The 27,108-nt window shown below is 49.8% G+C and overlaps 2 protein-coding genes across 3 annotated transcripts; one reads left to right on the top strand and one right to left on the bottom strand.

Moving 5' to 3' along the window:
• Positions 1-296: 296 nt before the first annotated feature.
• Positions 297-15,465, bottom strand: LOC127340816 (uncharacterized). 2 transcript variants are annotated; one of them, XM_051366569.2, is made up of 2 exons: positions 14,255-15,465; positions 297-539 (listed from the first exon to the last, which is right to left on the bottom strand). In XM_051366569.2, exons 1-2 carry the CDS (start codon positions 15,369-15,371, stop codon positions 532-534), a joined length of 1,125 nt encoding a protein of 374 aa, XP_051222529.1. In that variant the 5' UTR covers positions 15,372-15,465; the 3' UTR covers positions 297-531. The 2 variants fall into 2 exon arrangements, with proteins under 2 accessions (XP_051222529.1, XP_051222528.1); XM_051366568.2 differs by lacking the exon at positions 297-539 and adding an exon at positions 1,358-1,437.
• Positions 15,466-18,763: 3,298 nt separating this feature from the next.
• LOC127339098 (disease resistance protein Pik-2) lies at positions 18,764-22,605 on the top strand. The gene has a single exon (XM_051364994.2). The coding sequence runs from the start codon at positions 18,964-18,966 to the stop codon at positions 22,435-22,437; it is 3,474 nt and encodes a 1,157-aa protein (XP_051220954.1). The 5' UTR covers positions 18,764-18,963; the 3' UTR covers positions 22,438-22,605.
• The last annotated feature ends 4,503 nt before the right edge of the window (positions 22,606-27,108 follow it).

Genomic DNA, 27,108 nt, shown 5'->3' on the forward strand with positions numbered 1-27,108 from the left:
CTCTAGTATTCCAGACTTATTCATGTGTGTGCCTGATATTAGGATGCCTCAACTCCCATCTCTATAGAAAATTGTACACTAGACATTAAGTACTCTTTCTTTCAAGGGTCCAGAATTGATTTGATCATTCACAACACAACGATGCAACGCTGGATCAAATGATAACCGAGGAAATCTTGGATCTAGTTAAGACAAGCGTGCTTCTAGTAAATGAAAAGATTGGAAGGCAAGGAAACAGAGGCAAAGTAGTATCAGTACTGAAGTTAGGAATGCACTCGGATACTCTCTTGGAGAGAGGTTCTGCCAAGCACAACAATGTGAGAAGTAACAAGATAAAACGAAACCCGACTTAAAATATTACTTGGGGAAGATGAAATTCCCTGGATTATGCATCCAAAAGCATCTTGTTGAATTACAAACTTAGGCAAGCTAAGGCATACATTCTGTAATTCCTTTGAGCTATCTTATATAAACACAGTGCCCACCACATTGATGCGACGTGAAAAAATTAGAGAGAACTGCAGATGCCTTTCATTGACCTGAAGAAACAAAAAAGGTCTATCCATTAGTTACCTGGTACAGATATCCTCTGAACATAATAGTAGCACACATATAATAGTCTATGAACACGATGTGTGCACAAACTCAAGATCAGCTCAGCAACTTATGGAGCTCTATAACAGATCAAACTCCTGGCTATATCTCCTAGGAATAACGATGACTACAAAGTAGCATATAAAATTCTGAAGCCTTTTGGCACTGTAATTTGTTGGAGTGGGTTATGACTGATATTTATAACAAAAAATGGACAACTAATGCAAAGCTTTCAAATTGCTGATTCTGGGATAAATAAAACAAGGACTATATGCATGGCCAGATAGGTACACACATGCAATTTCAATATCCACACATATTCAATCTGCATCATCTGGATATCACTTATGATCTGAAAATTAAGGATTTATTTTGCCTTTCAGACACACACAAAATTTATGTCTTTGTATATTAGAAAGCGGCATTGGGAAACCAACAAAAAAAGGAAAAACTGAAACGAAGAAAAAAGAGGAAAAACTGAACTGCACAAGAGCTAGAACCGCTAGCGAAACTTAAGGGTTTGATACTAACTTAACTGTGACCAGGAGTCTGAGAGCATTAGTACTAACCAACACGCCTCCTATAGCATAACCATTATTTTAAATGGTATATATGTTATTCACATGTGTCACACGCTATAGCTTAATGGAGAGAGTATGCGGGTGCCTACTCCTCCTTGGTAGCCAAATAATTTCCATAGAAGAAAACTGTGCACTACAAACTCTTATACTATATAACCAGATGATATTCTAACCTGCTAATCCATGCCACCACATCAAACTATAGAGTCATCCAATGTACCGTGCGATTCAACTCCATCATGCCCATCAGCAATGGCTATGCCTAGAAGCATAAAAAATCAAGCTATTCACTACGGGAGAAACTCCATGTGCCGACGGCCAGCCCATGTGCCGACGGCCAAATGTCGGGGCCGTCGGCACAGCGGCCCTCGTCGACCGGCGACGGAGCTGACCGTCGGCGCACGGTCACCGTCGGCACACTGCTGTCTACACCGACGGTCACCGTCGGCACAAACCGGACCGTCGGCACAGATAGTTGGCGCCCGAAGGTCACCGTCGGCACAGCCACGGCCGTCGGTACACGCGCAGACAGGCGGGCCCAGCCGTTAGGCTGTCACGGCGCCGTCTACACTGTGCCGACGGTAGCCCACGGCGCAACGGCGGCCGTCGGCACAGGGACTGGAAACTGGGTCCCCCTTCTGCTGTGCCGACGGTCACCCACGGCACAAACCAGGCCGTCGGCACAGCCAATTATGCACATTTTTTCTTTTTCTATTTTTTTTTGCATCAAAGAGATAATTATTACCCATATAATTATTAATCCATATCATTTTTTTTGTTTATTTATTTCTCACTGCTATTTTGGCGAACCCCTTTGCGAGAAACCTATATATATGTATAAGGGCGGTATAGAACCCCTTCGCCAGAAATCGAACCTCGGAGGGGGTGAATGGCCCACACACGATACAAAATACTTAAGACCCACACACGATACAAAATACTTAAATAACTAGACTCACACACATACCAAAGCGCTTACAGAACTAGACCCACACACGAACCGAAACAGTTAAAGAACTACACCCACACAGAGGAAGCAAAACACTTAAAGAAACTACACCCACACACATGAACCAAAACACTTAAAGAACTAGACCCACACACAAACCAAAGCTTTTAAAGAACTACACCCACACACGAACAAAGCACTTAACACTGGGTCGACACACACATATTAATCAGAGAAGTCGAAATCTTCATCCTCGCTGGGGGTGTCCTCTGAAGCGGTGGTTGTGAGGTTCCACAACCACCATTCATCATTCTCCCCCCATGTCGACGCCTCTCCTTTGGCGTACTCTGCTTCAACCTCGGCCTTCCTCTGCCGCTTTCCCGCCCTCCTCTCTCTCCTGTACGTCTGCTTCTCCTTCCAGAATGCGCGCGTTGCCTCGACGTCTCCGGGATGGTCTCTGCGCCACTGTGCCATGAACTGCTCGTCCGCCTCGGTGGTATCAATCCGCCGCTGGCCAGCCCTGTACCGCCGCGCTTCACCCTGTGAGCGAAGTAGTGGCTCAGTAGAGAGACTCTGAGCTTCCGTCAGAGACCTGACCTCCGGGAAGTTCATTTCGTGGCGCGGCCGGCCAAACCTCCAAGCCGCAACGTCGTATGCGCGGGCAGCAGCCTCCTTCGTGTAGAAGGTGCCGAGCCACACACGCGTACCACCGGCGGTGATTTCAGCCGCGAAATGTCCCGCAGGCCGCAGGCGAACGCCGATGAAGCCCGTGTTGCTACGGCGACGAGGAGCCATCTCAGCGGCAGCTCAGCTCAGAGGATTTTGTGGTTCTATTGGATGAGAGAAGTGATGAAGGGAGAAATGTTGCTGGTGCTGTTAGTGGAGAAGCCATGGCTATATATAGGCCGACGAGGGGCTGAAACGGCGGGAAAACATGGCGGGAGAGAATGGGCGGGAAAGGGTGGGCGGGAAAAAAGGGCGGGAGAGAAGCAGCGGGAAAGGGTGGGCGGGAAAAAAGGGCGGGAGAGAAGGAGCGGGAAAGGGTGGGCGGGAAAAAAGGGCGGGAGAGAAGCAGCGGGAAAAGGGTGGGCGGGAAAAAAAGGGCAGGAGAGATTCTGCATGTATAGGGGGGAACTCCCTCGGAGGTGAACCGTAGAGAACCTTGGGATCATATGGGATGATACTTGTTTCCACATGTACCTATGACCTAAGCAAGCTCAAACGTAGGCATACGCCCACCGGGGGACCCCCGATGGGATGCAGTCAAAGGGGTAGACGACGCGGTCAACAGAACTAGGGTTTCGTCAGAAATCGAGCATCGGACCTAGGGAATGGCCCCAAAAGTTGTGTGTGTCCACATGGCATGCACAAAAGTGATTTGAGATGGTTCTATATCCAATGCTACCCCCCCGGGTGTGCCCGGATTGTCGGACATGGGGTTCCTACACTTAGGCGGATTCTCGCATGTATAGGGGGAACTCCCTGAGGTGAACCGTAGAGAACCTTGGGATCATATGGGATGGTCCTTGTTTCCACATGTACCTATGACCTAAGCAAGCTCAAACGTAGGCATACGCCCACCGGGGGACCCCCGATGGGATGCAGTCAAAGGGGTAGACGACGCGGTCAACAGAACTAGGGTTTCGTCAGAAATCGAGCATCGGACCTAGGGAATGGCCCCAAAAGTTGTGTGTGTCCACATGGCATGCACAAAAGTGATTTGAGATGGTTCTATATCCAATGCTACCCCCTCCGGGTGTGCCCGGCTTCTCGGACATGGGGTTCCTACACTTAGGCAGATTCTGCATGTATAGGGGGGAACTCCCTCGGAGGTGAACCGGAGAGAACCTTGGGATCATAGGGTATGATCCTTGTTTCCACATGTACCTATGACCTAAGCAAGCTCAAACGTAGGCATACGCCCACCGGGGGACCCCCGATGGGATGCAGTCAAAGGGGTAGACGGCGCGGTCAACAGAACTAGGGTTTCGTCAGAAATCGAGCATCGGACCTAGGGAATGGCCCCAAAAGTTGTGTGTGTCCACATGGCATGCACAAAAGTGATTTGAGATGGTTCTATATCCAATGCTACCCTCCGGGTGTGCCCGGCTTCTCGGACATGGGGTTCCTACACTTAGGCGGGTCTGCATGTATAGGGGGAACTCCTCGGAGGTGAACCGGAGAGAACCTTGGGATCATAGGGTATGATCCTTGTTTCCACATGTACCTATGACCTAACCAAGCTCAAACGTAGGCATACGCCCACCGTGGGACCCCGATGGGATGCAACAAAGGGGTAGACGGCGCGGTCAATGTAACTAGGGTTTCGTCAGAAATCGAGCATCGGACCTAGGGAATGGCCCCAAATGTTGTGTGTGTCCACATGGCATGCACAAAAGTGATTTGAGATGGTTCTATATCCAATGCTACCCCCTCCGGGTGTGCCCGGCTTCTCGGACATGGGGTTCCTACACTTAGGCAGATTCTGCATGTATAGGGGGGAACTCCCTAGGAGGTGAACCGGAGAGATCCTTGGGATCATAGGGTATGATCCTTGTTTCCACATGTACCTATGACCTAAGCAAGCTCAAACGTAGGCATACGCCCACCGTGGGACCCCCGATGGGATGCAGTCAAAGGGGTAGACGGTGCGGTCAACAGAACTAGGGTTTCGTCAGAAATCGAGCATCGGACCTAGGGAATGGCCCCAAAAGTTGTGTGTGTCCACATGGCATGCACAAAAGTGATTTGAGATGGTTCTATATCCAATGCTACCCCTCCGGGTGTGCCCGGCTTCTCGGACATGGGGTTCCTACACTTAGGCAGATTCTGCATGTATAGGGGGGAACTCCCTCGGAGGTGAACCGGAGAGAACCTTGGGATCATAGGGTATGATCCTTGTTTCCACATGTACCTATGACCTAAGCAAGCTCAAACGTAGGCATACGCCCACCGGGGGACCCCCGATGGGATGCAGTCAAAGGGGTAGACGGCGCGGTCAACAGAACTAGGGTTTCGTCAGAAATCGAGCATCGGACCTAGGGAATAGCCCCAAAAGTTGTGTGTGTCCACATGGCATGCACAAAAGTGATTTGAGATGGTTCTATATCCAATGCTACCCCCTCCGGGTGTGCCCGGCTTCTCGGACATGGGGTTCCTACACTTAGGCAGATTCTGCATGTATAGGGGGGAACTCCCTCGGAGGTGAACCGGAGAGAACCTTGGGATCATAGGGTATGATCCTTGTTTCCACATGTACCTATGACCTAACCAAGCTCAAACGTAGGCATACGCCCACCGTGGGACCCCCGATGGGATGCGATCAAAGGGGTAGACGGCGCGGTCAACGTAACTAGGGTTTCGTCATAAATCGAGCATCGGACCTAGGGAATGGCCCCAAAAGTTGTGTGTGTCCACATGGCATGCACAAAAGTGATTTGAGATGGTTCTATATCCAATGCTACCCCCTCCGGGTGTGCCCGGCTTCTCGGACATGGGGATCCTACCCTAAGGCGGTCTCGCATGTATAGGGGGGAACTCCCTAGGAGGTGAACCGGAGAGAACCTTGGGATCATAGGGTATGATCCTTGTTTCCACATGTACCTATGACCTAAGCAAGCTCAAACGTAGGCATACGCCCACCGGGGGACCCCCGATGGGATGCAGTCAAAGGGGTAGACGGCGCGGTCAACAGAACTAGGGTTTCGTCAGAAATCGAGCATCGGACCTAGGGAATGGCCCCAAAAGTTGTGTGTGTCCACATGGCATGCACAAAAGTGATTTGAGATGGTTCTATATCCAATGCTACCCCCTCCGGGTGTGCCCGGCTTCTCGGACATGGGGTTCCTACACTTAGGCAGCTCCGGGCTGGCATGTATAGGGGGGAACTCCCTCGGAGGTGAACCGGAGAGAACCTTGGGATCATAGGGTATGATCCTTGTTTCCACATGTACCTATGACCTAAGCAAGCTCAAACGTAGGCATACGCCCACCGGGGGACCCCCGATGGGATGCAGTCAAAGGGGTAGACGACGCGGTCAACAGAACTAGGGTTTCGTCAGAAATCGAGCATCGGACCTAGGGAATGGCCCCAAAAGTTGTGTGTGTCCACATGGCATGCACAAAAGTGATTTGAGATGGTTCTATATCCAATGCTACCCCCTCCGGGTGTGCCCGGCTTCTCGGACATGGGGTTCCTACACTTAGGCAGATTCTGCATGTATAGGGGGGAACTCCCTCGGAGGTGAACCGGAGAGAACCTTGGGATCATATGGGATGGTCCTTGTTTCCACATGTACCTATGACCTAAGCAAGCTCAAACGTAGGCATACGCCCACCGGGGGACCCCCGATGGGATGCAGTCAAAGGGGTAGACGGCGCGGTCAACAGAACTAGGGTTTCGTCAGAAATCGAGCATCGGACCTAGGGAATGGCCCCAAAAGTTGTGTGTGTCCACATGGCATGCACAAAAGTGATTTAAGATGGTTCTATATCCAATGCTACCACCTCCGGGTGTGCCCGGCTTCTCGGACATGGGGTTCCTACACTTAGGCGGTCTCGCATGTATAGGGGGGAACTCCCTCGGAGGTGAACCGGAGAGAACCTTGGGATCATAGGGTATGATCCTTGTTTCCACATGTACCTATGACCTAACCAAGCTCAAACGTAGGCATACGCCCACCGGGGGACCCCCGATGGGATGCAGTCAAAGGGGTAGACGGCGCGGTCAACAGAACTAGGGTTTCGTCATAAATCGAGCATCGGACCTAGGGAATGGCCCCAAAAGTTGTGTGTGTCCACATGGCATGCACAAAAGTGATTTGAGATGGTTCTATATCCAATGCTACCCCCTCGGGTGTGCCCGGCTTCTCGGACATGGGGTTCCTACACTTAGGCGGTCTCGCATGTATAGGGGGAACTCCCTAGGAGGTGAACCGGAGAGAACCTTGGGATCATAGGGTATGATCCTTGTTTCCACATGTACCTATGACCTAAGCAAGCTCAACCGTAGGGAGACGGACTCCGGGGTTACCGCGATGGGATGGTGTCAAAGGGGTAGACGGCGCGGTCAACAGAACTAGGGTTTCGTCAGAAATCGAGCATCGGACCTAGGGAATGGCCCCAAAAGTTGTGTGTGTCCACATGGCATGCACAAAAGTGATTTGAGATGGTTCTATATCCAATGCTACCCCTACCGGTGTGCCCGGCTTCTCGGACATGGGGTTCCTACACTTAGGCAGATTCTGCATGTATAGGGGGGAACTCCCTCGGAGGTGAACCGGAGAGAACCTTGGGATCATAGGGTATGATCCTTGTTTCCACATGTACCTATGACCTAAGCAAGCTCAAACGTAGGCATACGCCCACCGGGGGACCCCCGATGGGATGCAGTCAAAGGGGTAGACGACTCGGTCAACAGAACTAGGGTTTCGTCAGAAATCGAGCATCGGACCTAGGGAATGGCCCCAAAAGTTGTGTGTGTCCACATGGCATGCACAAAAGTGATTTGAGATGGTTCTATATCCAATGCTACCCCCTCCGGGTGTGCCCGGCTTCTCGGACATGGGGTTCCTACACTTAGGCAGATTCTGCATGTATAGGGGGGAACTCCCTCGGAGGTGAACCGGAGAGAACCTTGGGATCATAGGGTATGATCCTTGTTTCCACATGTACCTATGACCTAACCAAGCTCAAACGTAGGCATACGCCCACCGGGGGACCCCCGATGGGATGCAGTCAAAGGGTAGACGGCGCGGTCAACAGAACTAGGGTTTCGTCAGAAATCGAGCATCGGACCTAGGGAATGGCCCCAAAAGTTGTGTGTGTCCACATGGCATGCACAAAAGTGATTTAAGATGGTTCTATATCCAATGCTACCCCCTCCGGGTGTGCCCGGCTTCTCGGACATGGGGTTCCTAACTTCCTACACTTATTGTTTAGGGTTAGGGTTAGGGTTATGATTTGAGATGATCTATTCTATTCTTATTTTTTGTAGTAAATAGTGACAATATTTATTTAAAAAAATAAAAAGGAAAATAAAAAATAAAATAAAAAAATAAAAAAAACAGCCTGTGCCGACGGTCACCGTCGGCACAACACCACCGTCGGCACAGGTGGGTCGACCATAATCAGATCGGCGCGCGGCCCGACCACCTCATCCACTCTCACTCACACCCCCACCCCCGCGCCGCCGCCGTCTCTCCCGGCCGCCACCCGCCGCCACGCCCGGCCGCCCTCGCCTCCGCCACCACCAGCCGACGCCGCCCGGCCACCCTCGCCTCCGCCACCACCCGCCGACGCCCAGCCAACGCCCGCCCGCCCTCTTCCTCCGCCACCACCCGCCGACGCCTCGGCCGCCTCGCTTTCCGCGCGTCGGCAGCCGCCGCGCGCTGCGTACCGCCCCGCCCCGACCCCCTCGCTCCGCCACCACTCCGCCGACGCCGGCCGCTTCTTCCTCCGCCACCACCCGCTGACGCCGGCCGCCCTCGCTTTCCGCCGCTGCCGCGCTTCGCCGCGCGCGGCCGCTTCGCTTCGACTCCCTCGCCTCCGCGCGCTTGTAGCGCCGCGCTCGCTTCGCCCCTCGCCTCCGCTGTCGCCCGCTTTCGCTTCGTAAATGAAGGTAATATTTATTATTTTTATTTTTATTTTTGTGTCTATTTGGTAGTTAGTTAGTTATTGAGTAGTTAATAGTTAGGGAAAATTGAAATGGAAAATGAAATTGAAAATGAAATTGAAATGCTAATTGAAATTGAAATGCTAGTTGAAAAAGATATTGAAATGCTAATTGAAAATAAAAATTGAAATGCTAAATGAAATTGAAATTGAAATGCTAATTGAAAATGAAAATGAAATTGAAATGCTAATTGAAAATAAAATTGAAATGCAAAATGAAATTGAAATTGAAATGCTAATTGAAATTGAAAATGAAATCTATTTAGCGATGAATTTGCATTGACAAATTTTTATTATTTTAACTAGGTCCCGTAGTGAGCACCCCGCGTGACGACCCCGGATCTTGCGGCGCATCTCTACGGCCGTCGACATCGCCGGTTGTTCGACTACTTCCTCTACAGCCGAGGGTGAGCTGAATTGCCGACTCCCCCTCCGCATTTTTTATGTCATTAGATTTAATTTCTCCGTCAAGTCGCGTATTTTCTCCTTTCAGCCAATTCCATGATGAAATGTGGTCAGGAAGAAATGGTCCCACTCCCACGCAGTGGTACACTCTTCTGAAAGAGGGTGCCCCGCCCTTAAATAAAAGCTTCGTGAACTGGTTCCATGAAAAAGTAATTTCTCAAATGTTCCTCTTACTTTGCAATCCGTGACTTGTCTTATTACACGTAACTAATGCACAAAATAATCTGAACTGAACTTGTAGGGAGCTGATCCCAACGTTGAGATGACAGATGAGTTGAGATGCGTTTCCCAGGGTTTTAACCGTAGAGTCCATACGCATGAGAAGTATGATGTAAATGGGTATCGCTTCCATACAGAGTTTCACCAGAAGAACCGGCCTAATGCAAAAACAATAAATACTGGGGTCTACACCCGCGGAGCCGATGATCTTGATTACTATGGAAGGTTACAAAAGGTATACGAGTTGACGTTCAACAACGCAAACATAGAACTCAAGCTCTTTGTGTTCAAATGCCACTGGTTTGACCCACACGGTGGAATGAGAAGCACCCCCTCCATTGGTTTAGTTGAAGTTAGGCCTACAACCACCTACAGCGGATCCGACGTCTATGTTGTGGCTCACCAAACCAAGCAAGTTTATTATTTATCCTACCCATGTCAGAATGAGGAACTCATGGGCTGGGAAGTCGTGTTCCGTATCGCCACATGGTAAGCTACCCATCCCTCCGAGGACGATTACAACAACATTGACCCGGTAACATATGAGGGAATTTTCTATCAAGAGGAAGAGCAGTTCGGGGCTCTTCAAATAGACATAGGTCTTCAGGATCTCCACAACGATGTACAAATGCGTGGTGAGACCGTGGTGGACCTGAAGGACATAGCTATGCTCACCAAGCGCCATGCGAACAAAGACAACATTGTCGAGACTCAACCGGAACCCAATGCCGACCATGAATACTCATATGATACTGATTTTGATAGTGAGGCTGAGAACCCAATGCCTAGAGATGAGAGTGGTGATGAATGGTGAGGGTCTTTTATGCTTAGTACCTACATTATCATTATGCTTAATACATACATTTGTCATTATGCTTAGTACCTACATTATCATTATGCTTAATACATACATTTGTCATTATGCTTAATACCTACATTTTTCATTATGCTTAGTACCTATATTTGTCATTATGCTTATTAATTTTCAACATGCTTATTAATTATTTTCTCTTTTCTTATGCAGGTAATTGCCCAATATGAGCGGACGGAAGGCATCATCGAGCTCCTTGCTTGATCAGATGCATCGGCGGAAGCCGGGGCCGGGTGCTTCCGTGACGGAGTGGAAGACCCATTGTTCCCACCCGGCGTTACGAAGACGCAGACGGAGGACGGGGGAGGACGAGGGGGAGGACGAGCTGGAGGACGAGGGGAGGATGAGCTGGAGGACGAGGGGGAATGCACGGCTCCTTCTAGCTGACATTCCCTCGCCTGGCTCGGTGGCTTCACTGATCTATGGACGAGGAGGAGGACACTAGGGAGGAGGAGGAGGACACTAGGGAGGAGGAGGAGGAGGAGTCTAGGGACGAGGAGGCTTCGACGGAGATGGCTCCGAAGAAGTTGCGGATTCGTGGGGAAGCGCAGGTTCCCGATGAGAGTAAGGAACCTGCTACGGAGGATGAGAAGTGGCTCCTTGTCCCAGGAAAGATAGAGTAAGTAGTAAGGTGATTTCATTTTCATTATGACACTTAGCATTTTCTAATGTTTGATAATTGTGCAGGAATTTCACATACACGGGGAAGAATGTCCGCGTGCCAGGGAGTCTGATTGGAGCTGCTATTAGGAAGTGCGGCCGGGGATGTACACTCCGGTCCTTGGGGCGAGTCCAAGCTAGCCTACACTTGGGAAGACTTTGAGATAGCGCCTTACCCTGGCTTTACTTCCGCCGCCGACGCCGTGATCAAGAAGTTTTGGGTACGTAATGCATACTCTTTGGGTTTCGTTCATATGTAGTTGATAACCCCACCGTGATAACTCATGCCTCTCACACTTTCTGTTATGCTTGATTGCAGCGCAATTATAGGGTGGCGACTGAGCATAAGGAGAGGGCGAACGTGGTGCTCCGTAACATGTGTCGGAAGTTGACACGGCAGCAGTGGTACAACCAGAGGATCACGTGCATCGGCCACTTCTATGCTGAGCAGGGCGTAAGGTACACAAAGCCTGAGATTGTGCAGGGACTCGCCCCGGCTATGACGATAGATGACTTCATGTCGGTAAGTAATTGTCAATGCGATTCTATGTACCGCGGCTAACTTGCAACTATATTGTTTGTTCTTCAAATGAGTTTTGATTTTGCAGGTTGTACCACATTGGGCTGATAATAATAAGAGGGCCGCCTTCATGGAGTTGGTCAAGAATTGGGTCGGCGAAAACCCCGATTTCAAGGCCGTGAGCGACCGGAACAAGGCCAACCGTGGGAATCAGGGAACACACACTGCGGGGAGCAGCAGCACCGATCGCTATCGGGAGCGTCTGGTACATATAAAAATGGAACAAGCTGCATTTTTTTGATTTTCGATGATATGCATAACATTTGTTTTGTGATGCAGGGGAAGAAGCTCGGGAGGGAACTTGGTGAGATGGAAGCGTGGACGCACATGAAGCTGGTGACGCCCCGTCCGAACGAGCCTCGGCCCGCGCCTGAGATGTACTACGGCAAGGCCAAAGAGAACAAGGAAAGATACTGCGAGGAGTACGCCAAGCTCCATCCAGAGGTGGAGGACCCTATGACCGAGCCGGTCGACGAGGTGGCGATGATGTCGCGGGGTCCGGCCAGCCGCATGGACGTCCCGCCTGCCTTGCCGGGGGTTTCAAGCCTCAGAGGAACTTCACGCAGATCAAGGCTACCCTCCCCTCCGGCAGCTACGCTACCTCCTCGCGGACTACATGCCGTTCTCGGGTAGAGGTTGATGTAAGTCATCCACACTTTCATCCTCTTTGACTCTTGTTCCTGAATGGCTATGTTGATGAGACACATTATTTCTGAAATTGTAGACTCAGCTCGAGGAGGCCTATGCAGTAGCTTACGAGGAGTATCTCGAGAAGATTAAGGAGCATGACCTTGTGAAAGATGCCTATGTCCAGTGGACGAGCAACCAGATGGCGGTAAGTTTCAATCTCTATGGTTGCAAAACATCATAAGTCCCCATGTTTGAATCTGAGCTATCTCTCCCGTTTCTTGCAGAGTTTCATTCGGTTCATGATGACTGGAGTGCGAGAGGAACCACTCCCAGAGCCACCTCATCCGGGGCCGACGCCAGTGTTCCCGTCCAAGGAGGAGTTCTATATCATGTACAAGCGTCAGCGTCAGTTGACCCCGGTAAGTTGCTAACTTGGCTAAGTTGCTAACTTGGTGTGACATGGCTAAGTTGCTAACTCCCTCCAACATGTAGGGATTGGGAGAATCCGGGAACGACACTCCTTGTGGTACGCCGATGCACCCCGGTCGCCATTCTCCTGGTGCTTCTGCCGAACCTCGGCATTTTTCTGGTTCCGGTGGCTCTCGTCGTGGTTCTACCTCCCTGAGCACCGTCGAGATACAGCGGCCTCACTTCACCTACTCGGAGCTAGATCGTCTGTAGCTAGATCGTCACTCGGGTGGTGCACCACCATAGTTTCTACATTGTACTAGCTACATGACACATGCTATATGTGTAGAATGATCTATGTAGGATGACTATATGTACCGTATTGCTTGTGTGCTATATTTGTACTAAATTTGGGATTTGGTGCCATATTTGTGCTATATCTGTGATGTGAGCTATATGTGTGCAATTCGTATACGATACTGCTATTTTATATGCAATTGCTGTGCAAATGGAGCAAAATCAGGGAAATTAAAAAAAACTGGGCAGCAGCTGTGCCGACGGTGTCACCGTCGGCACAGGCCCATAGCTGTGCCAAATGGCAGGGTCTGTGCCGACGGTGACACCGTCGGCACAGCTGCTGCCCAGCGCGCGTTTTTTTCCCGTTCAAATCAAAACGTTTTCCCGCCGGTTCTGGGAAAAAAAAAATGAAACTGTGCCGACGGTGAAACCGTCGGCACAAGTGGGCACGTTGACGGCAGCCGGCGTGACGGCGAGATGGGTGTGCCGACGATGGGCAGGCCGACGGCCACCGTCCAGCCGTCGGCGTACGCCTGTGCCGACGGTGTCATGCTACGCCGACGGTGCCCGCGCGAACCCCGACGCCATCTGTGCCGACGCCGGTACGCCGACGGTCACCGTCGGCAGACACGGTGCCGACGGTGGACTTACCTGTGCCGACGGTGCGGGGCCGTCGGCCCACGGCGTCTTCCCCGTAGTGATTGATGGATTTTCCGAGGAACACAAGATAAGAGAAGGCAGCAGCAGCAAGTAACTTAGGTAGATGAACCAACAAATATTACCTAGAAAAATAACCCACTTCTTATACTGTTTTAGAACTCATGTTTGATACTAGCAATAGAGAAACAAAATCGCAAGTGCTGCAAAATTCAAAGAATTCAGCAGAAAAGAGGAAAACAAGGCGAAGTCTAGAATTATCTTATGTAAACTTATCCCTCTACATGTCAAACAGATAATTAAACATGCCAAAACTAATTAGTTGTATCATGGAATTAAGGGAAAAACAGCAAGATTAAAACATATAAAAGTACTGCATAGAAGAATATACATGTCTTTAGGTTTGAGGTTCCGAATATGCCAACTGATTTACACATTTCATATTTAAATTTACAGTTTACGCATTTGATATTTGAGACATCTACATTGAATAATGTAAGTTTTTATCATGTAAACTCACCCCTCGCAAAAACTTATGTCAAGAAAGCAGACAAAATGAAAAAAATGCCGAGGCTAATAAACTAGAACATAAGTTACCTTGGATACTCAATTTGAGCAGACATGTATGAAACATAACTGCATTAGGTTACGCTATAAGGATCAGCAATCACCTGGTGTATAGAAACTTGTGAAAGGATGGTAGTTACAGATATACTCTGTTTCATGAAGTCTCTTGGATTGCATAGACTTGAATTGAACCATGTATACATCGCCTTCCAGAAATATGAAAAACGCATCAGTATCCTCAGAATATCCCAGTATAGTGTTCATTCTCCCAATAAGAGGGAGCCCAGGAATGTTATGCATTTCAATGGTCTTCCATACTGCCCAGGTGGCAACACCATGGCAATTAACATTCCTCCGCCACATCTGGAAGCGAGGGTAAGACAATATTGCTAAGCCAACAGCGCCACCCTCAGCTTGGATGATCCGACTGCTGCGACCACGGAAACCATTTGCAACTGGAGGCGCCTCGATCACAGCAAGATTCTGCTCATCCAAATCAAACACAAGTATGGCATTGCCCAAGCGATGCTGCAACCAATAAAGCGCGTTACCAACAAGTGCCCCAGGAATACCAGCATCATTGAGCTGGCATATAGCAGGTGTTTTGACGAGATCGCCCCATGTGCCAGTTTCCGAGGAGTAAACACAGGCGGCGGGTCGATGGTCGGCGGGGTACAAGGTCATCAGGACCACCTTGAAGGGGCAGCCGCCGTGCACGTGGCCCTGGTCGTCGGCAGCAGGGCAGAGAACCGCCCCGTTGACTATGCCCCTGCTGAACTCCGATGGAGCAGCCACGCGGTGCTGCTCGCCGGCGACAGGGTCGCACACGAGGACCTCTCCCTCCCACCGGTTCATGGCGAGGACGCGGCCGTGGCGGCACCCGAGAATATCGTAGTCGCCGTAACATCGCATGTCGAAGCGAATGCGATCGGGAGGGTCGAGGATGGGGACGAACGTAATCCCCGAGCTGCTGCGATGGAAGACGCCGAGGAGGGGCGGCTTCCGGTGGTGGGCGCGGAAGCGGGCGATGAACTTGGGGTCCGTCATGAGGCGCCGCCACCGCCTGCACACCGCGGAGGCGCGCGGAAGGGACGATGGCAGCGGTGGGAGGCGAAGGAGGATCTCCCATAGGAGATCTTCGTCGTCCGGCAGCGAGGCAGGCGACGCCGGCGAGCTGCCGCCGCGGCGACGCGTCTTGTCGGCGCCCTCGCTCTCGCTCATGTTGGATTAGCGATTGAATACACCTGGAGAAGTGTTGGATTGTTTTTTTTTTTAGCAGAAGAAGTGTTGGATTGTTGGGCGCACCCCATCAGAGCCCAACAGATCGTTTAACAATGGACAACAGATCCTTAACAATGGGCCATAGATATTTCACACGATATTCTTAAGAAGCATTAGAGTAATGTTTTTTCTGTCCCATGTGTTTTTTTTCTGTCCCATGTGTTTGCGCTCTATATTGAAAAAAAAACTACTAATTTGATGAGCCCAACAAGGAGCCGCTATACAAGTATAGTTGCACTCACAATCCATTTCCCCATGTACCTCCGCCCATGTGTGGGCCTTCTTTGGTGATGCCCTAAACTTCATAGTTGAATTGTCAAAATACCTAAAACCGACATGAAATATGTTGCTTCATGTAACTTTATTTTTGATTAATGAAATATGTAGTTAGGGTTATGGTTAGGGTTTAGGGGTTAGGGGATGGAGGGGCGAGGACGACGGCGGCCGAAGAGAGAGGCTGGTGGGGCGGCTGGCGATGGCGCGCGACTGGCGGGCGGCCGGCGGTGGAGACGGACGGGGCAAGGCGGCGAGGAAGAGGTGGCGGAGGCGGTCAAGCGCGGCAGAAGCCGGAAGCGGGCGCGCGGCTGCGAGAAGAGGAGCTAACGTAGTTTTGATACCATGTTAGGGTAATAGACTTGTTGTATTACCAGGGGACAAAAGGTCACAATATATAGTACATGTACATGTGAAAATATGCAGAAAGCCCCCTAACATATGAGGAAAACTACAATATACAATATATATATCTAACACTTTTTACCGATTGGATCGATCAACAGTAAGATTTCGTCCAATATGTTGTTTTCGTTTTGATTAGGTGAGTGCTCCATCCCTACACATAAACCCACTTACTTTCGGTTTCTAGAAGGATATCTCTTAGAAGTTATCCTATCTTAGCTTCTCAAAAAAGCCCGTCAAACTTCTAACGGCTTCTGGAAGAAGTAGGAGAAGGTAGCTTCTCGGAACAGCTTTTTTAGAAGTCAAAAAGAAGTCTCCCATAATCGAACCTGCTAACGCACTATTGATATTCAAATCGAGGAGGGTAGGAATGGGGTGGGTGTTTCGTGGATTTGCAGGGGCAAAGCATGGGTGTGCTCATACCCTCCCAACGGTAGCCTTGGTTGTCGTGCGTGTGCGAGTCTGTCCACATGGCCATCAAACCGGCTTTGAGATTATTTAAGAGCAACTCCAATAGTATAGCTGGTTGTTGGCTATAAGTAAGATGTCATGTCATCTATAGCTAACATGTAGCCAATAAGTATAATAGTTGGCTATTAGAAGTACTACTTTTTCAAAGGATGACCCACCTTTCATTCACACACCTTGCCTAGGAGCACGTGTTAGAGCCCACTCACATTCTCTCTCCTCTTCTCTCTCCTCCAACTAGACATAAATATATTATTTTAATCCTTATAGCCAACTGACTAGACCTTATTGTACTCGCTAAAACAGAGTGAATGGGACCATTATTGTAGAATGCCATTGACGAGAGGGATGTCGCTTACATAAAACTTATCCCATTGGTAGAAAAGGATTCGATCGTACAAATCCGATCCGAGCATCGCATGTTCCACCCCATGTACTTTATTAAAAAATTCAGAAACCAATGTTTGACCTGGAGTGAGCGTTGGTTGGAGGGTATTTGTCAGTTGTCACCACACGCACAAGATATCGTAAAAGCATTTCCAACCGCATTCTTTAAAGCGTTTTCTAAATAGCGTCAGATTAAATATTTGGGAGACGTGTTTTTTTCGTGTCACGTTTGGAGACGTCGCTCTTCAGCCGCGTCACCCAAAAACGCACCCCAAATAAATAAACATGCACAAAAATAAAGGTTTTTATTTAAATTTGATTATATATTATAAATTCGAATAAAAATGGCTAGATTTCATCTAACCCTAGACTACTGGCCGTTCGGCGGTGTGTTCGACGACCCCGCCCGTCGTCGTCTACCCTCCACCGCAGCTCCTGCTTCGTGCGCTGCCTCTCCCTACGGAGGGCGTAGGCCAGACGCCGCTGCTCCATCGGCGCGTCATCGTCTGCCCTCCCCTGCTGCGCTGCCTGGTGCGGCGAATCTGCGCCTGTTCGAGGTACGAGAGTCTTCCTGGAGCTACTTCTCCGACTCGAAGGAATCAACGAGACCTTGTTGTTGATCCACCACCTCGTCCGGGTGCGGCCCGTCATCGTTGGACCACTCGAAGCAATTGGTGTCCCTCCTCCTCCTCCATTTGCGCCACCAACGCATCCGCCCGTGCCCCCCAAGCCGCCTCCCACTGCTGACGGTCCTGCGCCGCCTCCCGCCGCTAACGCTACACCGCTTCCGTCGCCAACGCATTCGCCCGCGCCCCCAGACCGCCTCCGCTGCCTCCCGCCGTTCATGGTTCTGGAGATCCCGCTCCATGTGAAGGTGTCGCCGCTCCGCACTCCACCGCTCCACTCGGCGCCGCCGCGACTCTTCCTCCGTGGTAGCGTCGAACGCCGCTATGGCGTCCACCAGCGCCGCCTCCTCCCACGCCTCGGTCTCCATAGCTTCCGGGTCTATGTTGGACTGCGGTGCTTTTGGTGGTGGTGGTGGAGGGAACTGGCCGGCGCCGGAACGGTTCATCATTACGCAACGGTGTTTATGCGACGAGGGATGTGTTAGCCGCAAAGAAAGGGGTGCCGACGGCTATGGGAACTGCCATTGATTTGTGTGTGTGGGGGGGGGGGGGGGGGGTTATAGATGCCCGCGTCGCCAGAAGGGGCGGGAAGAGGCCAGAAGCAGCGGGAAGAAAGCGCGGGAACGCGTGGTGTCGTGCGAACGGCAGCAACGTGTGGAGGTTGCGTAGCACCGACGAGACGTCTCACCTAAGTGTCAATAACTTCCGTCGCGAGGTAGCGACGGTTAGGTTTAAACTTGAATGACCCGCTGACGAGTCAGCCCGCCTCGCCTAGCTTTTCGTTGTGTCTGGCGTGCCCGGAGTGTCCCCTGTGTAGCGGGAACAGGTTGGGGACGCCGGACATCAGGTTAGGCTGTGCCGGACAAAAATAGGTTTTGGGGCGCGCGGCTGGGAACGTTTTTCGTCCGGGTGGGCCGCAAATTCCTTTAGAAGACATTTTGGAGGACGAGATGCTCTGACATGCCAAAGGAGGCAATAATCCTACATCTACGGGCTAAACCTACGGAATGGGACTTACGGGGAAACGTGCCCAGATGTGGTTGGGTGAGTGCTAGCATGCGGTTGCTTGTCAGCAAATCAGAATTCACCACTGCTAACCACGTCAGCCCGTAGACCTTTTACGTAACTAAGTTGCCCGTACGTGTAGCATTCTCCCAAAGGAGGTGATGTGATCACCGGATTTTCACCAACCAAATACTACTAGTAAAAGCAAACGCTCAGCGCCTTCCTTCCAGCTCCGTCCATCCATCCATCCTACTCCCTTTGAAGCTGCTGCTCCTAGCTAGGTAGTTCGGTCTCCAGTATACCCTTGGCTCCTTGCATCCTCTATGTCTCGTGTGAACAACTGATCGAGAGGCAGATCGACAAGAAGGATGGCGGACATGATCCTGGGCTCCGCCCAGGGTGCCGTTGACTCGCTGCTGGGGCGCCTGACATCAGTCCTCGTGGAGGAGGCGCAGCTGCTGGGAGGTGTCCGTGGCGACGTGCAGTTCATCAAGGACGAGATGGAGAGCATGAACGGCTTCCTCATGCACGTCGCCGAGGCCACCGGCGACGACGACGACGACCACCACCAGGTCCGGGCGTGGATGAAACAGGTGGCGGAGGTCGCGTACGCTTCCCAGAACAGCATCGATCTCTACGTCCAGAGCCTCCGCGTGGGTACGAGCCGCAGGGAGCCAGGCTTCCTGGGTTATCTGCGACGGCTGCCCAGGCTTGTTTGGACGCTGCCGACGCGTCACCGCGTCGCGACGCAGATCCGGGAACTCAAGATCCGGTCCTGCGAGGTCGGGGAGAGACGCGTGAGGTACGACGTCAGAGCCCCTGACCGCGGTAACCGTGATGATCTTCGTCGTGCAAGTACCAAATCGGCATTGTGGCAGGCTGCCCGCGGAGACAATGACGCCAAGGAGCAGGAAGATGCTCGACGGCGTGCCCTAGCTGATGCTCAACAGTCCAACGGTTACAGGGGCATCATCATCAAGTGGTTGAGGGATGAAGAAGATAGCCATGGTGAACAACACAAGGTCAGAGTCATGGCAATTACAGGAGCTGGTGACGCGGGAAAGACTTCCGTTGCGCGCAGTGCTTACCAAGATGCCTTTGCCGTGAGTTCGTTTGACTGCCAGGCATGGGTCCACGTAGGACAAGGATCCAGTCAGACTAGGTTGCTACGGGAAATCCTGGCACAAGTAACCGGTACGGCTTACATGCCAGACTCCGATGACAAAGAGGAGGTGCTCGTGGAGAAGCTTCTGCTGCATCTGGAAGGAAAAATGTTCTTGCTTGTTCTGGATGATGTCTGCCACACCTCTGTCTGGGATTCCATCAGATCTCCTCTCTTTGATAGGAACTGCTGTCCAGGTAGTGCAGTAATAGTAACAACACGCATTCAAGCTATCGCCCGCTCATTTGTTTCCAGTGCTTACCCAAATATCAAATGCGGTTTCAAGTTTTCTGGTGATTATTTGGAGAGTAAGACAATCTCTCTGCTCGATATCGACAATAGAGGCCTTGATCCGGATGTCCAGATGCTCCTAAATGGACAAGGTCTCCCTGATGCTGACCGATCATACAGCTATAGGGATGCAGTCGTCAGGTGGTTGGCGGATGAACGAGATGCTCATGCTGAGCTCAGAGTCATGGCAATTGCAGGGGTGGGTGGCATGGGAAAAAGTTATATTGCACGCAAAGCTTATGAAGATCCCGTTGCCATGAGTTCGTTTGATTGCAAGGCTTGGGTCAATGTACAAGGCGAGTTCAGTCAGGCTAGGTTGTTACGGGAAATTCTGGCACAAGTAACCGGCCGGGCATACCTGTTGGACTCCGATGAAAAAGAGGAGGTGCTCAGAGAGAAGCTTCTGCTTCATCTGGAAGGAAAAACATTCTTAGTCGTGCTCGATGATGTCTGGGACAGCTCTGTTTGGAGTTCCATCAAATCCGCTCTCTCTAACGGGAATTGCGGACCTGGTAGTGCAATACTAGTCACCACGCGTTCTGCAGCTATGGCCTTCTCAGTTTATTCTCGTGAGGCCTCAAATCTCCAATTCGGTTTCAACGTTTCTGATGATTATTTCGCGACCAAGGCAACCTCTCTACTCTACAACAACAACAACAACAATGACGTTGATCTGCATGTTTTAAGTGACATTATAAGACAACTGGACTCGCACTTCGCTGTTAGGTTGTTCCTTCGTGATTTATATGTCAATCCTAATCAGAATCAAGAGAATTTACAAAGCCTGTGCGATACACTGAGGGTCAATGGCAACTCTAGCATCTCAAGGCAAGTTCTGGTGCACGTGTACAGCAAACTACCCAGCGACTGCAAGAACTGTTTTCTGTATCTGAGTATTTTACCTGAGAATACCACCTTCACACGCGCAAGATTGCTACGGAGATGGGTTGCTGAAGGCATGATAACAAAAAGGGGAAGGCTGGGTGCACTGGATCAGGCCGATCGCAATTTCAATCTGCTTGTTGCCCACGGGCTTGTTATGCCTACAGACATCGGTACTACTGGCAAGGTGAAGACCTTTACATTGCATGCTTTGGTCCATGACTTTGTTATGGAGATTGCGAGAGGAGAGAACCTTTCAAATGCAAACCTTCAGCCTGACTTGGCTCATCGGCTTTCCATTCGTAATGAAGTCCAACTGCAACTAGCTGAAAATAATGCAACCCGTTCCAAAGCCAGCTGCTGGAACATTTGCAACCATTTCAAGGAGAGTGACCAAACACAAATTGATCAGTCTAATGCCACTGAAATGTTCTTGGAATCCCTTTCTTCATCATCAACTCACTTGGGGCTTCTCGAAATGCTTGATCTAGAAGATTGCAAGCAATTGAAGGACCACCATCTTAAGAACATTTGCAACCATGTGTTCCAGCTGAAGTACCTGAGCCTCCGGAATACAAACATAACTGAATTGCCCAAGCAGCTTGACAAACTTCGGTACCTTGAGACTCTGGATATTCGACAAACAAATGTTAGAGCTTTCGCCAAAAATTCAGTTTTTCTTCCGAAAATAAAGTACCTACTTGCGGGCCACCATACAAACTGTAGAAGCCAAGGCAATAACAACAACTCAGAAGAGACCTTTTTCACCGTTCAGATGCCCAAACATGTTGGCGGCATGACAGAAGTGCAGGTTCTATCTCATATTGCAGTTTCTGGAAGTGGTGATGAGCTCAGTTACATTGGTAATCTACTGAGATTGCGTAAGTTGGGCGTGGTTCTCAGTGGATGTGACGGAGCAATCTTCAGACACTTGTACCATACAATTGGAAATCTGAGCAAATGTCTTCGCTCTCTATCAATTCGGGCCATACAGTTCACACCAAGCGAAGAGAATGCAGGCATGGACACGGAAGGGGTACCACCCATACCTCCAAAGCATCTTGAAAAGCTAGAAATCAGTGGTCTGGGAAATGGATTGCCTCCATGGATTGAAAAGCTTGGGATGCTTACCAAAATAACTCTGCATAAGGCTTCCTTAACCACCGGTGATCTTAGCATCCTTGGAAAACTTGCAAGCCTGTGTTGCCTTAGGCTTCGACAAAAGTCATGTGTTGAAAGCATGCTAACCTTCAAGACAGAAGAATTTCTAAATCTGAAGTTCCTTATCATCGAGTGCTCAGAAATTAGCAGCATCAACTTTGACAATGGAGCCTCTCCTAAGTTGAAGAAGATAGTTTGGTCTTCCACTGAAAAACAGTCTCTTTTCGGGATCAAGTACCTGCCAGGACTACAAGAGATCGAGCTGACGAAAGGCAAGTTTGACCTCAAAAGGATGAAAGAAGAAATTACAGCAAACAAAAACAATCCTGTCCTCAAAATAAAGTGAATCAACACTTGGAATCAAGACGCGGCATATAAATATCTGATCCTTAAGTTATCTTACCGCATTCCTCAACAGTCTTATTCTTGAGTACAATCTCTTTCCATTGTGTTCCACTCCTTGATATTTTATTTTCTCTGTTATTTGCATGAGTTTCTATGTACTACCAACTGATTGAACTGTAAGTGTCATGTCATATGCTCTCAGATTGTAATTGTGTGTTATGTACTATGATTATATATTCTTCAATAAAGTACAGAGCTGTTTCTCTCTGGAAATGCTACCATTACTGTCCTATCGTATTTGTAAGGATTTAGACTTGTAGGTTTTTCGATAAAGATTACACTTGGTAGATGCCAAGTGATGTCTACAGTGTACTGTATTTTTTAATCTTCAATTACATTGCCATATCGTACTGTAAGGTTCTAGACTTGTAATAGTACGCTGGATTTGACAAAGATACTGTGAGCTCATGACAATAAGATAAGCAAGTGCAGTCATTGCTTACCTTGTAGTACTGTCTTTCTACTGTCAGTTATCTGAACCTCTGATTCTGTCCGGTGGGAGCATTCTCCCAACAATTTAGCTGGTATATTTCTAGGAAAAGCCTGCAATGCGAATGGATGGATGAATACTGATAGCAATAAGGCTCTGATTTCTCTGACAACGAGGAAAAAGAGTTGAGATTAGTTGAACTGAAGGAGAGGGCGGAGAAGGAGCGCGGGGTTAACCTTGTGGATGCCGAAATAGGAGGGGACTGAAGCGGGCGGGCTGGCGTGGATTGGAATGGTTGCGGTGGTGGCATCCGCCGCGGTGCTGAGGGATGCACAGGGGTTAGGTTTAACTGCCGGGGTAACGGAGCTCGCGAGCAGCGCCGTGCAGCGACGGGGAGGACGCGTGCAGGGGAGGTGCGCCGCCGCCGCCGCCGCCGCGGAGCCCCAGTCCCGTCCCCCAAGTACGAGGGGGTTGCAGTGCCCGCGTGGCGGCACGGCGGCGACGGTTGGCTGCCGAATGGTGGCCGACCGGGCGGGGCTGGAACCAATATCGACAGAGTTGGTGTGACACGAGCTATGTTGTATTCTGTTCCGAAATCTATTTATCTGACGGACTATGGGCGTGCCAACCGTGCTAGGCGTAGCACATCTACAACTCTATTTCGTGTTTCTCAAGAAAGAGAGTTGTTTGCCCCTATATATAGTCTCATGTAGTCATAGAATAGATGAGAGTGTTTCTCCATATTGATAGCATATAGAGGGTCTGTCCTCTCGTGTATAGTAATACTCCTCCAATTATAGTGATACGCCGCCGTACGTTCTGTGGTTTTTTCCCGTTTGGGTTTTCCACGTAAAATCTGTGTTCTTGTTCTTTATTTAATCTACTTTTATTTACGTGGTTTTGTAACAAGATGATAAGGGGTGGCCCGATCTTCTCAGTAAGCAACGGTCGTGGTGATGATCACAGGGTGATGGCAGCGGAGAAACACGATGATGTAGTGGATGATAACTTGTATGACGCAACGAGATCTCTCGATTGGTCCATGTCGCCAATGCAACAGCTCTCAACCCTGCAAGATATTCGCAACTCCACACACTTGCGCACGTAGCCGCCGACCACGAAGCGGTAAGTTGCAACCGTCTAATTTCCAATGGAACAGCAGATCACACAAGACTTTATCAGGATCTACACAATATCAAGCAATATATTGTAGGGAATTCAATAGTTTTGCAGAGCAAACAACTAAGAACTAGGGTTTATCTTAAACGTGGTCTAAAGCAGCTAGGGGGGCGTCCTGGGGACTTAAATAGGAGTTCAGGACGACCTCAGGTCGAAAAAGTACGAAAATAACCGACCCAGAACAGATCTGGTCGAGACAGACTCGGAGTCGGCCGGTCGGGAGGCCGGTCGACCGGGTCTGGGACCGGCCGGTCCGGTTCAACCGGGCCTGGCGTCGGGCGGCGACCGGGCGAGGCTTCCGGGCTTACTGGATAGTGCCCGGATGGCACAAGCGCCGCGGCCGGTTGAAACCGGACGGACCCGGCGTGGGATCCGGTCGGACCGGGCCTGGGACCGGACGGTCCGGCGGCACGGCCGGTCGGGCCGGATCTGGCACCGGCCTGGACTTCAGCTTTCCCTCTCGCGCCTTCCTCCCGCTCCTCCCTCGTGCGTCCATGGGATATCTTCATGTCCAGCTCCATGTCCAGCTTCACGTCCATCTTCTGGTCCAGCTTCTCTTCTCCTCCTCGTGCGATGTTTACTCCCTCCTCATACCTGATCATACATAAGTAATAGCACTTAGGCAGTATAAAGTTCTCATCAATTAAAGTATCGTTTAGGAACAAGTTCACCTGTTGTTTGAGTAGCTTCGCACGAGCTCGTGTTATTGGTCCAATCCTAACTTCATTGGACTTGAGCTTCACAGCAGGAACATCTTCAGCTTGCAATGACGGAGGTAGTAGTGAGGTAGGGATGTCCTCATCATCTCCCTCCCTTCAAAAGGCGTCGACCCCGACGCTCCAAGGTCTTCTCCGTCATATGGTGTCAAATCAGCAACATTGAAAGAATTACTGACACCAAACTCATCAACCGAAAGATCTATCGAGTATGCATTATCATTGATCTTGACAAGCACTTTGTAAGGACCAGCACCACGAGGCTTCAACTTAGACTTCCGCAGCTTCGGGAACCTATCCTTGCGAAAATGTACCCAGACCATATCACCAGGCTTGAACAACATCTCCTTACGCTTCTTGTTCATCCTTGCAGCATTGCTCTTGCCTTTCTTCTCTATCAACTCTTTAGTCTTCACATGGATCTTTCGCACAAAATCTGCCCTCTTGGATGCCTCCATATTAACTCTCTCATGTATGGGCAAAGGCAACAAGTCAAGTGGAGTTATGGGTTTGAAACCATACACCACCTCAAAAGGACACAGCTCCGTGGTAGAGTGTACATACTGTTGTAAGCAAACTCCACATGTGGCAAACACTCTTCCCACTCCTTCAGGTTCTTCTTGATCATGGATCTCAACAGTTGTGACAATGTTCTATTCACCACTTCAGTTTGACCATCAGTTTGAGGATGACAAGTAGTGCTGAAAAGCAGCTTCGTCCCCAGCTTTCTCCACAACGTCTTCCAGAAGTAGCTCATAAACGTCACGTCACGATCAGAAACAATAGTCTTCGGGACTCCATGTAGTCGCACAACCTCCCTGAAAAACAGGTTAGCAATATGCGACGCTGATACGTCTCCGACGTATCGATAATTTCTTATGTTCCATGCCACATTATTGATGATATCTACATGTTTTATGCATACTTTATGTCATATTTATGCGTTTTCCGGAACTAACCTATTGACGAGATACCGCAGTGACAGTTCCTGTTTTCTGCTGTTTTTGGTTTCAGAAATCCTAGTAAGGAAATATTCTCGGAATTGGACGAAATCAACGCCCAGAACCCTATTTTCCCCGGAAGCATCCAGAACACCCGAGAGTCGCCAGAGGGGGGCCACAGGGGCCCCAGATGACAGGCTGGCGCGGCCAGAGGGGGGGGCCGCGCCGCCTTAGTGTCTGGTGGCCCCACAAGCCCCCTGACGTCGCCCTTCCGCCTACTTAAAGCCTCCGTCGCGAAAATCCTATGACGATCGACGAAACCCGCAAAAACCTTCCAGAGCCGCCGCCATCGCGAAGCCAAGATCTGGGGGACAGGAGTCTCTGTTCCGGCACGCTGCCGGGACGGGGAAGTGCCCCCGGAAGGCTTCTCCATCGACACCGCTGCCATCTCCACCGCCATCTTCATCAACGCTGCTGTCTCCCATGAGGAGGGAGTAGTTCTCCATCGAGGCTAAGGGCTGTACCGGTAGCTATGTGGTTCATCTCTCTCTCTATGTACTTCAATACAATGATCTCATGAGCTGCCTTACATGATTGAGATCCATATGATGATGATTGTAATCTAGATGTCGTTATGCTAGTCAAGTGAATTTTACTTATGTGATCTCCGGAGACTCCTTGTCCCACGTGTGTAAAGGTGACAGTGTGTGCACCGTGTGGGTCTCTTAGGCTATATTTCACAGAATACTTATTCACTGTTATGAATGGCATAGTGAAGTGCTTATTTATATCTCTTCATGATTGCAATGTGTTTTGTATCACAATTTATCTGCATGCTACTCTAGTGATGTTATTAAAGTAGTTTTATTCCTCCTGCACGGTGTAATGGTGACAGTGTGTGCATCCGTGTTAGTACTTGGCGTAGGCTATGATTATGATCTCTTGTAGATTATGAAGTTATTTATTGCTATGATGGTATTGATGTGATCTATTCCTCCTACATAGTGTGAAGGTGACAGTGTGCATGCTATGTTAGTACTTGGTTTAGTCGTGTTGATCTTTCATGCACTCTAAGGTTATTTAAATATGAACATTGAATTGTGGAGCTTGTTAACTCCGGCATTGAGGGTTCGTGTAATCCTACGCAATGTGTTCATCATCCAACAAGAGAGTGTAGAGTATGCATTTATCTATTCTGTTATGTGATCAATGTTGAGAGTGTCCACTAGTGAAAGTATGATCCCTAGGCCTTGTTCCTAAATACTGCTATCGCTGCTTGTTTCTTGTTTCTTGCGTTACTACTGCTGCGTTACTACTGCTTGTTTACTGTCCTGGGCAAAGCACTT

This window comes from Lolium perenne, chromosome 3 (genome assembly GCF_019359855.2).
Source record: "Lolium perenne isolate Kyuss_39 chromosome 3, Kyuss_2.0, whole genome shotgun sequence".
NCBI classification, from domain to species: Eukaryota; Viridiplantae; Streptophyta; class Magnoliopsida; order Poales; family Poaceae; genus Lolium; species Lolium perenne.